At 41.9% G+C, this 13,591-nt stretch overlaps 1 protein-coding gene across 2 annotated transcripts; it reads left to right on the forward strand.

Annotated features, from left to right (window-relative positions):
* Window positions 1–5,353: 5,353 nt before the first annotated feature.
* LOC106594189 (protein lifeguard 1) lies at window positions 5,354–13,528 on the forward strand. 2 transcript variants are annotated; one of them, XM_045696366.2, is made up of 10 exons: window positions 5,354–5,617; window positions 6,027–6,434; window positions 8,594–8,672; window positions 9,234–9,287; window positions 10,178–10,268; window positions 10,353–10,390; window positions 11,246–11,333; window positions 12,160–12,249; window positions 12,633–12,732; window positions 12,914–13,528. In XM_045696366.2, exons 2-9 carry the CDS (start codon window positions 6,065–6,067, stop codon window positions 12,726–12,728), a joined length of 906 nt encoding a protein of 301 aa, XP_045552322.2. In that variant the 5' UTR covers window positions 5,354–5,617; window positions 6,027–6,064; the 3' UTR covers window positions 12,729–12,732; window positions 12,914–13,528. The 2 variants fall into 2 exon arrangements, with proteins under 2 accessions (XP_045552322.2, XP_045552318.2); XM_045696362.2 differs by lacking the exon at window positions 12,633–12,732 and adding an exon at window positions 12,563–12,610 and having other exon boundaries at window positions 5,356–5,617.
* The last annotated feature ends 63 nt before the right edge of the window (window positions 13,529–13,591 follow it).

Here is a 13,591-nt window from a genome sequence, read left to right on the forward strand (position 1 = left end):
GTCTGTTTGTGGTAATATCACTGGGATGTCTCTCTACTTCACCCATCCAGAGTCTGTTTGTGGTAATATCACTGGGATGTCTCTCTACTTCACCCATCCAGAGTCTGTTTGTGGTAATATCACTGGGATGTCTCTCTACTTCACCCATCCAGAGTCTGTTTGTGGTAATATCACTGGGATGTCTCTCTACTTCACCCATCCAGAGTCTGTTTGTGGTAATATCACTGGGATGTCTCTCTACTTCACCCATCCAGAGTCTGTTTGTGGTAATATCACTGGGATGTCTCTCTACTTCACCCATCCAGAGTCTGTTTGTGGTAATATCACTGGGATGTCTCTCTACTTCACCCATCCAGAGTCTGTTTGTGGTAATATCACTGGGATGTCTCTCTACTTCACCCATCCAGAGTCTGTTTGTGGTAATATCACTGGGATGTCTCTCTACTTCACCCATCCAGAGTCTGTTTGTGGTAATATCACTGGGATGTCTCTCTACTTCACCCATCCAGAGTCTGTTTGTGGTAATATCACTGGGATGTCTCTCTACTTCACCCATCCAGAGTCTGTTTGTGGTAATATCACTGGGATGTCTCTCTACTTCACCCATCCAGAGTCTGTTTGTGGTAATATCACTGGGATGTCTCTCTACTTCACCCATCCAGAGTCTGTTTGTGGTAATATCACTGGGATGTCTCTCTACTTCACCCATCCAGAGTCTGTTTGTGGTAATATCACTGGGATGTCTCTCTACTTCACCCATCCAGAGTCTGTTTGTGGTAATATCACTGGGATGTCTCTCTACTTCACCCATCCAGAGTCTGTTTGTGGTAATATCACTGGGATGTCTCTCTACTTCACCCATCCAGAGTCTGTTTGTGGTAATATCACTGGGATGTCTCTCTACTTCACCCATCCAGAGTCTGTTTGTGGTAATATCACTGGGATGTCTCTCTACTTCACCCATCCAGAGTCTGTTTGTGGTAATATCACTGGGATGTCTCTCTACTTCACCCATCCAGAGTCTGTTTGTGGTAATATCACTGGGATGTCTCTCTACTTCACCCATCCAGAGTCTGTTTGTGGTAATATCACTGGGATGTCTCTCTACTTCACCCATCCAGAGTCTGTTTGTGGTAATATCACTGGGATGTCTCTCTACTTCACCCATCCAGAGTCTGTTTGTGGTAATATCACTGGGATGTCTCTCTACTTCACCCATCCAGAGTCTGTTTGTGGTAATATCACTGGGATGTCTCTCTACTTCACCCATCCAGAGTCTGTTTGTGGTAATATCACTGGGATGTCTCTCTACTTCACCCATCCAGAGTCTGTTTGTGGTAATATCACTGGGATGTCTCTCTACTTCACCCATCCAGAGTCTGTTTGTGGTAATATCACTGGGATGTCTCTCTACTTCACCCATCCAGAGTCTGTTTGTGGTAATATCACTGGGATGTCTCTCTACTTCACCCATCCAGAGTCTGTTTGTGGTAATATCACTGGGATGTCTCTCTACTTCACCCATCCAGAGTCTGTTTGTGGTAATATCACTGGGATGTCTCTCTACTTCACCCATCCAGAGTCTGTTTGTGGTAATATCACTGGGATGTCTCTCTACTTCACCCATCCAGAGTCTGTTTGTGGTAATATCACTGGGATGTCTCTCTACTTCACCCATCCAGAGTCTGTTTGTGGTAATATCACTGGGATGTCTCTCTACTTCACCCATCCAGAGTCTGTTTGTGGTAATATCACTGGGATGTCTCTCTACTTCACCCATCCAGAGTCTGTTTGTGGTAATATCACTGGGATGTCTCTCTACTTCACCCATCCAGAGTCTGTTTGTGGTAATATCACTGGGATGTCTCTCTACTTCACCCATCCAGAGTCTGTTTGTGGTAATATCACTGGGATGTCTCTCTACTTCACCCATCCAGAGTCTGTTTGTGGTAATATCACTGGGATGTCTCTCTACTTCACCCATCCAGAGTCTGTTTGTGGTAATATCACTGGGATGTCTCTCTACTTCACCCATCCAGAGTCTGTTTGTGGTAATATCACTGGGATGTCTCTCTACTTCACCCATCCAGAGTCTGTTTGTGGTAATATCACTGGGATGTCTCTCTACTTCACCCATCCAGAGTCTGTTTGTGGTAATATCACTGGGATGTCTCTCTACTTCACCCATCCAGAGTCTGTTTGTGGTAATATCACTGGGATGTCTCTCTACTTCACCCATCCAGAGTCTGTTTGTGGTAATATCACTGGGATGTCTCTCTACTTCACCCATCCAGAGTCTGTTTGTGGTAATATCACTGGGATGTCTCTCTACTTCACCCATCCAGAGTCTGTTTGTGGTAATATCACTGGGATGTCTCTCTACTTCACCCATCCAGAGTCTGTTTGTGGTAATATCACTGGGATGTCTCTCTACTTCACCCATCCAGAGTCTGTTTGTGGTAATATCACTGGGATGTCTCTCTACTTCACCCATCCAGAGTCTGTTTGTGGTAATATCACTGGGATGTCTCTCTACTTCACCCATCCAGAGTCTGTTTGTGGTAATATCACTGGGATGTCTCTCTACTTCACCCATCCAGAGTCTGTTTGTGGTAATATCACTGGGATGTCTCTCTACTTCACCCATCCAGAGTCTGTTTGTGGTAATATCACTGGGATGTCTCTCTACTTCACCCATCCAGAGGTATCATTCCAGATATGTTCAGATCAAACAGTCCAGGTGATAAACAGACACTACGTCTGTTGTTCTCTCATTGTACCAGTGGTTTAAATCTTCTGGATCATCACCTCATAACAGCATTGTTGATTACACTAAAGATACACACTAGGATGAACAGTATTCAATTATCTTCATGGTTATTGTATCCCGCTGTCTAGATGTAGTCAGTCTGGTTTATCCTGCTGTTAGATGTAGTCAGTCTGGTTTATCCCGCTGTTAGATGTAGTCAGTCTGGTGTATCCCGCTGTTAGATGTAGTCAGTCTGGTGTATCCCGCTGTTAGATGTAGTCAGTCTGGTGTATCCCGCTGTTAGATGTAGTCAGTCTGGTTTATCCTGCTGTTAGATGTAGTCAGTCTGGTTTATCTTGCTGTTAGATGTAGTCAGTCTGGTTTATCCCGCTGTTAGATGTAGTCAGTCTGGTTTATCCTGCTGTTAGATGTAGTCAGTCTGGTTTATCCTGCTGTTAGATGTAGTCAGTCTGGTGTATCCTGCTGTTAGATGTAGTCAGGTCAGTCTGGTTTATCCTGCTGTTAGATGTAGTCAGTCTGGTTTATCCTGCTGTTAGATGTAGTCAGTCTGGTTTATCCTGCTGTTAGATGTAGTCAGTCTGGTTTATCTGCTGTTAGATGTAGTCAGTCTGGTTATCCGCTGTTAGATGTAGTCAGTCTGGTTTATCCTGCTGTTAGATGTAGTCAGTCTGGTTTATCCTGCTGTTAGATGTAGTCAGTCTGGTTTATCCTGCTGTTAGATGTAGTCAGTCTGGTTTATCCTGCTGTTAGATGTAGTCAGTCTGGTTATCCGCTGTTAGATGTAGTCAGTCTGGTGTATCCGCTGTTAGATGTAGTCAGTCTGGTTTATCCTGCTGTTAGATGTAGTCAGTCTGGTGTATCCTGCTGTTAGATGTAGTCAGTCTGGTTTATCCTGCTGTTAGATGTAGTCAGTCTGGTTTATCCTGCTGTTAGATGTAGTCAGTCTGGTTTATCCTGCTGTTAGATGTAGTCAGTCTGGTTTATCCTGCTGTTAGATGTAGTCAGTCTGGTTTATCCTGCTGTTAGATGTAGTCAGTCTGGTTTATCCTGCTGTTAGATGTAGTCAGTCTGGTTTATCCTGCTGTTAGATGTAGTCAGTCTGGTGTATCCTGCTGTTAGATGTAGTCAGTCTGGTTTATCCTGCTGTTAGATGTAGTCAGTCTGGTTTATCCTGCTGTTAGATGTAGTCAGTCTGGTGTATCCTGCTGTTAGATGTAGTCAGTCTGGTTTATCCTGCTGTTAGATGTAGTCAGTCTGGTTTATCCTGCTGTTAGATGTAGTCAGGTCAGTCTGGTTTATCCCGCTGTTAGATGTAGTCAGTCTGGTTTATCCTGCTGTTAGATGTAGTCAGTCTGGTTTATCCTGCTGTTAGATGTAGTCAGTCTGGTTTATCCTGCTGTTAGATGTAGTCAGTCTGGTTTATCCTGCTGTTAGATGTAGTCAGTCTGGTTTATCCTGCTGTTAGATGTAGTCAGTCTGGTTTATCCTGCTGTTAGATGTAGTCAGTCTGGTGTATCCTGCTGTTAGATGTAGTCAGTCTGGTTTATCCTGCTGTTAGATGTAGTCAGTCTGGTTTATCCTGCTGTTAGATGTAGTCAGTCTGGTTATCCTGCTGTTAGATGTAGTCAGTCTGGTTATCCGCTGTTAGATGTAGTCAGTCTGGTTTATCCTGCTGTTAGATGTAGTCAGTCTGGTTTATCCGCTGTTAGATGTAGTCAGTCTGGTGTATCCTGCTGTTAGATGTAGTCAGTCTGGTTTATCCTGCTGTTAGATGTAGTCAGTCTGGTGTATCCTGCTGTTAGATGTAGTCAGTCTGGTTTATCCTGCTGTTAGATGTAGTCAGTCTGGTTTATCCTGCTGTTAGATGTAGTCAGTCTGGTGTATCCTGCTGTTAGATGTAGTCAGTCTGGTTTATCCTGCTGTTAGATGTAGTCAGTCTGGTTTATCCTGCTGTTAGATGTAGTCAGTCTGGTGTATCCTGCTGTTAGATGTAGTCAGTCTGGTTTATCCTGCTGTAGATGTAGTCAGTCTGGTTATCCTGCTGTTAGATGTAGTCAGTCTGGTGTATCCCGCTGTTAGATGTAGTCAGGTCAGTCTGGTTTATCCTGCTGTTAGATGTAGTCAGTCTGGTTTATCCTGCTGTTAGATGTAGTCAGGTCAGTGGCAGGAGAAGTATCCTGCTAAATCATGAGAAACAATATCATATATCAGATATGTGATTGATCTGTTGTTTACATCCTCAATTATTTTAAAGCTAATATAAATAGTTACGTTTGGTCTTGGGCCTGTTTTAGAAGAAACACCAAAAGGGATTTACACCAGGATAAAGGTTTGTTGGGTTTCTTTTTGATACTGAATGTAATGTCCTCTTCACATGAATGAATTATCAGCCTGGTCTCACAGACTAGACGTAACATATTTATCGTAAATCCGGTGACACTCAAATTAGCATGATATGTTACGTATGGTAATGTTACATAAGACTGAAGGTTACTTAAGGCAAAAACTAAAGGACGGTGGTTGTTCGGGGTGGATTGGTGGGCGTATAACAAATCAAAGGTGGCGTATTCAAATCGCCTCACGGACAATTTTAGCATTTTTGCAACTACTTAGCATCTTAGCTAACCCTTAACCCTAACCTTTCCTTTGCTGAAAGCAAAGTTCTGTCTCTGGAGAAACCATGGTTACGTCCCAAATGGTAACTTATTCCCTGTATAGTAGTGCACCACATAGGGATTAGGTGAATAGGTCTCCATTTAGGATGCAAGCCAACTGATTACAGGTAGACTTTGCCCTGGCGGGACTGTTACAGGAAGAGAACGACCGGAGCCCTGTGTAAGAGGTAAGGTGAGTAGATCTGAGGGTAGAATTATAAGACAATCAATGTGTTTATTAAAGGATTTGTTACGCCAACTGCTGTTGTATATTACATGTATGATGTATGTCAGTAACTGACTTGCCTAGTTTAAATAAAGGTTCCTTATCAACAGTGGTGGGTTATTCCACAATGGCAGGGGAAAATTTAGAGTTGGATTTTACCTATATGATTTACAAATATAATTGTATTTTTTTTAGATGAAATATGAATATATTTTATATCTTTGTAGTTCATAATTCTGCTGCGATTACTAGTGCTTTTCTCTCCATTTCACGGATCATTCAACAGGATCTTGTGTCTATCAGGACAGTGAAAGGAAGAGGAAGGTTTATTGCCAGTTAATGACGCAGGTATATTTCTCTGTGTGTGAATGATTAGGACTTATTACCTGACAGACATCCTTTAGGAGGGTAAACATGGATCAATCGAAAAGAAGCAGAGAAGCCCAACCCCCATCGCCCTACTCTCAGGACTATGGCCAGCAGAACACCGATGGTCAACAGAACACCGATGGTCAACAGAACACCTATGGTCAACAGAACACCTATGGTCAACAGAACACCTATGGTCAACAGAACACCTATGGTCAACAGAACTACAGTTCTCCCCACTATGGTCTGAACGTTGGTCCTGGCAACATAGCAGTGGTCTCTCCAGCGGGTCAGTATGACGACATGGGTCAGGGTCATCCCGAGGACCAGCGACAACAATGGGCTCCACTACCACCTGACTATTCCACCGGGCTGGAGGACACCGGCTGCTTTGATGATAAAGCTATAAGAAGAGGTTAGTCAGTGCCTACGTCTGAAATGGTACCCTATTTGCTATGTAGTGCACTACTTTTGACCAGCGCCCATAGGGTTCTGTTGAAAAGTAGTGCACTACATAGGGAATAGGGGCCCATTTGAGACTCGGACACAGGGTTTTTTGGGGGGTTGGTGTCCTTGTATCATGATGATCTGGAGCCGCATCAAACCTCTCCGAGTAAGAGTGCTGATTTAGGATCAGTTTTCCCTTTAAGATCATAATTAATACGATTGTGTGGACAGGGGAAACCTGATCCTAGATCAGCAACCCTACTGCTTGATACACACGGCCCCTGACGCCATTGAATAAACAAGCGTTGTGGTGAAAGCAGCCCTACTGCTGTGTTCTGTCTTATTTCCCTGAAGTTAACTAGTGGGATCACTGTAAACACCTGGTTACAGTTAAGGGATTTGTTTCCACAGGCTTTATAAAGAAGGTATACCTGACTCAGTGGGCCTACGGTAAACACCTGGTTACAGTTAAGGGATTTGTTTCCACAGGCTTTATAAAGAAGGTATACCTGACTCAGTGGGCCTACGGTAAACACCTGGTTACAGTTAAGGGATTTGTTTCCACAGGCTTTATAAAGAAGGTATACCTGACTCAGTGGGCCCATTGTAAACACCTGGTTACAGTTAAGGGATTTGTTTCCACAGGCTTTATAAAGAAGGTGTACCTGACTCAGTGGGCCTACGGTAAACACCTGGTTACAGTTAAGGGATTTGTTTCCACAGGCTTTATAAAGAAGGTGTACCTGACTCAGTGGGCCCATTGTAAACACCTGGTTACAGTTAAGGGATTTGTTTCCACAGGCTTTATAAAGAAGGTGTACCTGACTCAGTGGGCCTACGGTAAACACCTGGTTACAGTTAAGGGATTTGTTTCCACAGGCTTTATAAAGAAGGTGTACCTGACTCAGTGGGCCTACGGTAAACACCTGGTTACAGTTAAGGGATTTGTTTCCACAGGCTTTATAAAGAAGGTATACCTGACTCAGTGGGCCTACGGTAAACACCTGGTTACAGTTAAGGGATTTGTTTCCACAGGCTTTATAAAGAAGGTGTACCTGACTCAGTGGGCCTACGGTAAACACCTGGTTACAGTTAAGGGATTTGTTTCCACAGGCTTTATAAAGAAGGTATACCTGACTCAGTGGGCCTACGGTAAACACCTGGTTACAGTTAAGGGATTTGTTTCCACAGGCTTTATAATGAAGGTATACCTGACTCAGTGGGCCTACGGTAAACACCTGGTTACAGTTAAGGGATTTGTTTCCACAGGCTTTATAAAGAAGGTATACCTGACTCAGTGGGCCTACGGTAAACACCTGGTTACAGTTAAGGGATTTGTTTCCACAGGCTTTATAAAGAAGGTATACCTGACTCAGTGGGCCTACGGTAAACACCTGGTTACAGTTAAGGGATTTGTTTCCACAGGCTTTATAAAGAAGGTATACCTGACTCAGTGGGCCTACGGTAAACACCTGGTTACAGTTAAGGGATTTGTTTCCACAGGCTTTATAAAGAAGGTATACCTGACTCAGTGGGCCCATTGTAAACACCTGGTTACAGTTAAGGGATTTGTTTCCACAGGCTTTATAAAGAAGGTGTACCTGACTCAGTGGGCCTACGGTAAACACCTGGTTACAGTTAAGGGATTTGTTTCCACAGGCTTTATAAAGAAGGTATACCTGACTCAGTGGGCCTACGGTAAACACCTGGTTACAGTTAAGGGATTTGTTTCCACAGGCTTTATAAAGAAGGTGTACCTGACTCAGTGGGCCCATTGTAAACACCTGGTTACAGTTAAGGGATTTGTTTCCACAGGCTTTATAAAGAAGGTGTACCTAACTCAGTGGGCCCATTGTAAACACCTGGTTACAGTTAAGGGATTTGTTTCCACAGGCTTTATAAAGAAGGTATACCTGACTCAGTGGGCCTACGGTAAACACCTGGTTACAGTTAAGGGATTTGTTTCCACAGGCTTTATAAAGAAGGTATACCTGACTCAGTGGGCCTACGGTAAACACCTGGTTACAGTTAAGGGATTTGTTTCCACAGGCTTTATAAAGAAGGTGTACCTGACTCAGTGGGCCTACGGTAAACACCTGGTTACAGTTAAGGGATTTGTTTCCACAGGCTTTATAAAGAAGGTGTACCTGACTCTGATGATTCAGCTTCTAGTCACCTTTGGAATCATCTGCGCCTTTCTGTATTGGTGAGGCACTTTAAGTGTTACCCAACATTAAAACTTCAACACTTTGTTACTTAACATTAACAACTTCAACACTTTAAGTGTTACCCAACTTTAAAACTTCAACACTTTGTTACTTAACATTAACAACTTCAACACTTTAAGTGTTACCCAACTTTAAAACTTCAACACTTTGTTACTTAACATTAACAACTTCAACACTTTAAGTGTTACCCAACATTAAAACTTCAACACTTTGTTACTTAACATTAACAACTTCAACACTTTAAGTGTTACCCAACTTTAAAACTTCAACACTTTGTTACTTAACATTAACATTTTTAACACTTCAACACTTTAAGTGTTACCCAACATTAAAACTTTAACACCTAAACACTTCAACACTTTAAGACTTCAACACTTAAAGACTTCAACACTTTCAGTTGCCCAACACTTTGAAGTGTTGAAAGCAGTTCCTGTTAGATTCAATGTTACATTTTTTTTAACTCCACAATACCACAGCTTTATAATGTACCTACAAGAAGTGTATAAAACAAAGAGATGAGTTGTCTTCTGTAATCGTAGGGAGGCTCTGAGGGTCTGGTCTATGAACACCTACTGGTTTTCTTCCTGCATGATGTAAGTAATGTCATGACATCCACTGAATTCTACAGAATCTCTCTACTTTGAGTCCTGGGCCAGTATTCAGAAACCTTCTCACAGCAGGAGTGCTGACCTAGGATCTGATTGGTCTTTTAGATCATGTTGTGGAATATTCTAATCAAGTGAGAGAAAACTTTGTCATTTCTTCAAACAATCATCTTTATTCAATATCGATTGATTATTGCAATAATGAGGCTGGTCGACCCAACACCGTTGAGTACTGGACCGAATATCCTAACCTTTACACAAATGCAGAGTTCTTTATACAACTGACACTAAGAATGCTTAGTCATGGTTTGTTCAACCCCTCCCATGCAGACCAAGGAGCATTATAAGCCACTCTGGGTTCATCCGGTCATTATCTGCACAGGGTTGTTGTCATAACCCCACCCTGGCTTAGTTTCCCCGATGCAAGGATGATTTTGAGATAATGAGGGATTGTTCTACTAAGCTATCTCTAGTAAAACACATTCTTGTCTAGGTAATGCAGTTTTTAAGTCATTTGTCAGCTCAAGCCATCTATAGTGACTATACGCCCAGATTAGCTGCAGGAAGCTAGAGTGGAGACCATAAAAACAGAGACACTAGCAGGACAGAAATGTCTTACTACTACTTAAATATTAATGGTTAACAATTAATATCAAATAATTCAGGTAAATACGTAAATTGTCTCTCACAATCATAGTGAATGCCATGACATGGACATTGGACCTGATGCCAAATCAGCACTCCGACTCTGAGTCACTTTGAATACAGGCCCTGATATCTAAACAGTGGACAAATTAACCCCACATGAAGACCTTGATATTAAGCTCTGTGATTGTACTATATTGTATTGATATATTGTACTGTTGTTTCCTGAACAGGGCAGTGGTGCTTGTCATCATCATTGCCTTGTCCTGTTGTGTCAATATACGTCGGAAGGTCCCGTTCAATTTCCTAGCCTTGGGACTGTTTGTAAGTATCAATTCCAAAAAGGCATCAATTAAATGAAAACACGTTAGTTGTATTGTCTGACCTTTGTGTTATTTTTCTGTGCAGACCATTGCAGAAGGTCTACTGCTGGGCTCTATGACTGTGTGAGTACTGTATGCCTCTGGAGTGACCCTGATGTACTTGATCTCTGCTGGATAGACTAAATCCTTTACAAACCAGCATGTCAGTCATGCACACGGCGGGTTGGCAGTGAGTGGTTTGTAGTATAAACTTATGTCTAAACCATTCCTCCATGGGAGGTTTGCAGTATAAAAGTTTCCTCCAAAGCAAACCCGACTCTAATAAATCCAGTGATATTTCAGTGTAGGGTTGATAAACTCTGACTCTAATAAATCCAGTGATATTTCAGTGTAGGGTTGATAAACTCTGATTCTGATAAATCCAGTGATATTTCAGTGTAGGGTTGATAAACTCTGACTCTAATAAATCCAGTGATATTTCAGTGTAGGGTTGATAAACTCTGATTCTGATAAATCCAGTGATATTTCAGTGTAGGGTTGATAAACTCTGACTCTAATAAATCCAGTGATATTTCAGTGTAGGGTTGATAAACTCTGACTCTAATAAATCCAGTGATATTTCAGTGTAGGGTTGATAAACTCTGACTCTAATAAATCCAGTGATATTTCAGTGTAGGGTTGATCAACTCTGACTCTAATAAATCCAGTGATATTTCAGTGTAGGGTTGATAAACTCTGACTCTAATCTATGCAGTGATATTTCAGTGTAGGGTTGATAAACTCCAGTAACTTTCCCAAAATGTGGAAGTTTTCCAGAAATCATGGTTGGAGAATTCCTGCTTTCCTTCTTATTCCCCCCCAATTCCGGGGGTATCGTCCAACCAGGATTTCTGTAAAAGCCTCGGGAATTTGGGGGAAAGTTACAGAACTGTTGCAACCCTATTTCAGTGAAAGATGAGAGTTTGGTTTGTGTTGTAGGTTCTATGAGGCGGAAGCTGTTATGTGGGCTGTGGGTGCCACAGCACTGGTCTCCCTGGCTCTGAGTGTCTTCGCCATGCAGTCCAGAGTACGTCCTCTCCCTTAGATATAGAAAGATGACACACCTGAAATCCTTGTAATGAACGTGTTCTGTGAAAGCATGGGCAGCGCCATTGTGGCTATCTCCATTTTAAAGTAGTCCATTTCCTCTCCTTCAACTTGTGAGTGTACTGGTAATCTATGAAGAAACAATAACACACTGCATACCACCATCTACTGTGCTGCAGTGTGTACAGTCTGAACAGGTATAAAGTCAGGTTGGTGATTTACTGCCACCTAGAGTGTGTACAGTCTGAACAGGTATAAAGTCAGGTTGGTGATTTACTGCCACCTAGAGTGTGTACAGTCTGAACAGGTATAAAGTCAGGTTGGTGATTTACTGATTTACTGCAGTTATGGAATGTTTGCTGAGGAGTTTAAATAATTGGCTGACCCCTCCTGATGACCTGAATGGAATTCAAATGACTACTTCAAAATGGGGAGAATCTCAATAGCATTTCCTTGATTCGTCACGTCCTCTCTCCTCGCCTCCTTCTCAAAACCCATTGGATGACAAGGTCAGAGGTCCCTCCTTCTCAAAACCCATTGGATGAAAAGGTCAGGAGGGAGCTCTGACCTTTTCATCCAGAAGAGTGGAGGCTGTTATAGCAGCAAAGGGGGGAAACCAACTCCATATCAATGCCCATGATCTTTAAATGAGATGTTAGACGAGCAGGTGTCCACATAATTTTGGTCACATAGTGTATCTTAGTTCATTAAATGCACTGACTAAGTGGCTCTGATTAAGAGCGTCTGCTAAATGACTAAAATGTAGCTTTCAAGCAGTCTACCATCTTACCTCATTTCTGTTATAGTGGGACTTCACCTTAACCAGTGGGGGCTTGTGGGTGTTCTGTTGGACTCTCATATCCTTTGCATTGTTGTGTGGAATCATGCGATCCCAGGTAAGTCAACAGTCATTTCACAGGTATACCAGTATGTACAAAATATTTCAAAAGAGGTAATCTGCTGTTTAATAAACAGTAGCAATGCCATCCCCGCCACTATTTTGGTAAACAGCTGAAGAATGGGTCTGGACAAATGTAACCACTCTCAAATTCATAGGCTATGGATGTATTGACTGGCCCGAAAATGGATGTACCCATCGCAGATTGCCCCTTTAAATTGTATATTGTAAATGGAGATTGAAGAACATTGACCATGTTTCAGTTTTACACTTGTTCAGAAACTAACTTAGTCTTGTGTTTTAATCTATAGTACCTGTACATTGTGTATGCTTGCCTGGGAACCTTGCTATTTTCTTTGGTAAGTAACATTCTTCCTCCAGCTATTCCATTCATTGGCTAGGGTGGTTGAGAAAGCTATCCCTTTCAAGGACACCTTCATACCACCAAGCAATACACGTTCGCTGGCATCTCTATAAAAATGTATGTAGTCCTTTATACACAATCTTTAAGAAGCTTTGGAATGGTCACCCATGTGGGGTTTTTAAAATGAAAAAGATGTGTATGATTCATTCTGTAAAACAGTCAGAAACAACCTACACAGTAATATATTATTTAGCAATATAACAAACTGATTCGTGTATATGTGTGTATATCTCTCCAGTACCTGGTGATGGACACCCAGCTCATACTGGGTGGGAAACACAAATACAGCATTTCACCAGAGGAGTACGTCTTTGCTGCTCTCAACCTGTACCTGGACATTATCGGTCTGTTCACCATGCTACTGGCACTCATTGGACTCAGCCGTTAATACGTCGTTTTAGGTCAGATAGCGCAACAAGCCACCTGCCCTGATGTAGTGGAGGGACGAGCGTGGAGTAGGAATTAGGATAATGCCTTTAATAAATCAAATCAAATGTATTGGTCACATATACCTATTTAGAAGATGTTATTGAGAGTGTAGCAAAATGCTTGTGTTCCTAGCTCCAACAGTAGATCGGCATCAAAGATTCAGCCAAAGAAAGCACTTCCATGTTTCGTATTCTTTGATGTATAAATTACCATATTGACATTACATGTTATGCAACTTAATACCTTCAGAAAGTATTCACACGCCTTGTCTTTTTCCACATTTTGTTGTGTTACATTCTGAATTTTAATTTTAATTGTAATTTTATGTCACTGGCCTACACACAATACCCCATAATGTCAAAGTGGAATTGTGTTTTTAGAAATGTTTACTAATTAAATAAAAATGAAATGCAACATTTAAAAAGGTATTGTCTGATATTATTCATCCTAATCAGACAGGTTTTTTACATGGACGATACATTGGAGA

This window comes from Salmo salar, chromosome 02 (assembly GCF_965601325.2).
Source record: "Salmo salar chromosome 02, fSalSal1, whole genome shotgun sequence".
Classification (NCBI taxonomy): domain Eukaryota; kingdom Metazoa; phylum Chordata; class Actinopteri; order Salmoniformes; family Salmonidae; genus Salmo; species Salmo salar.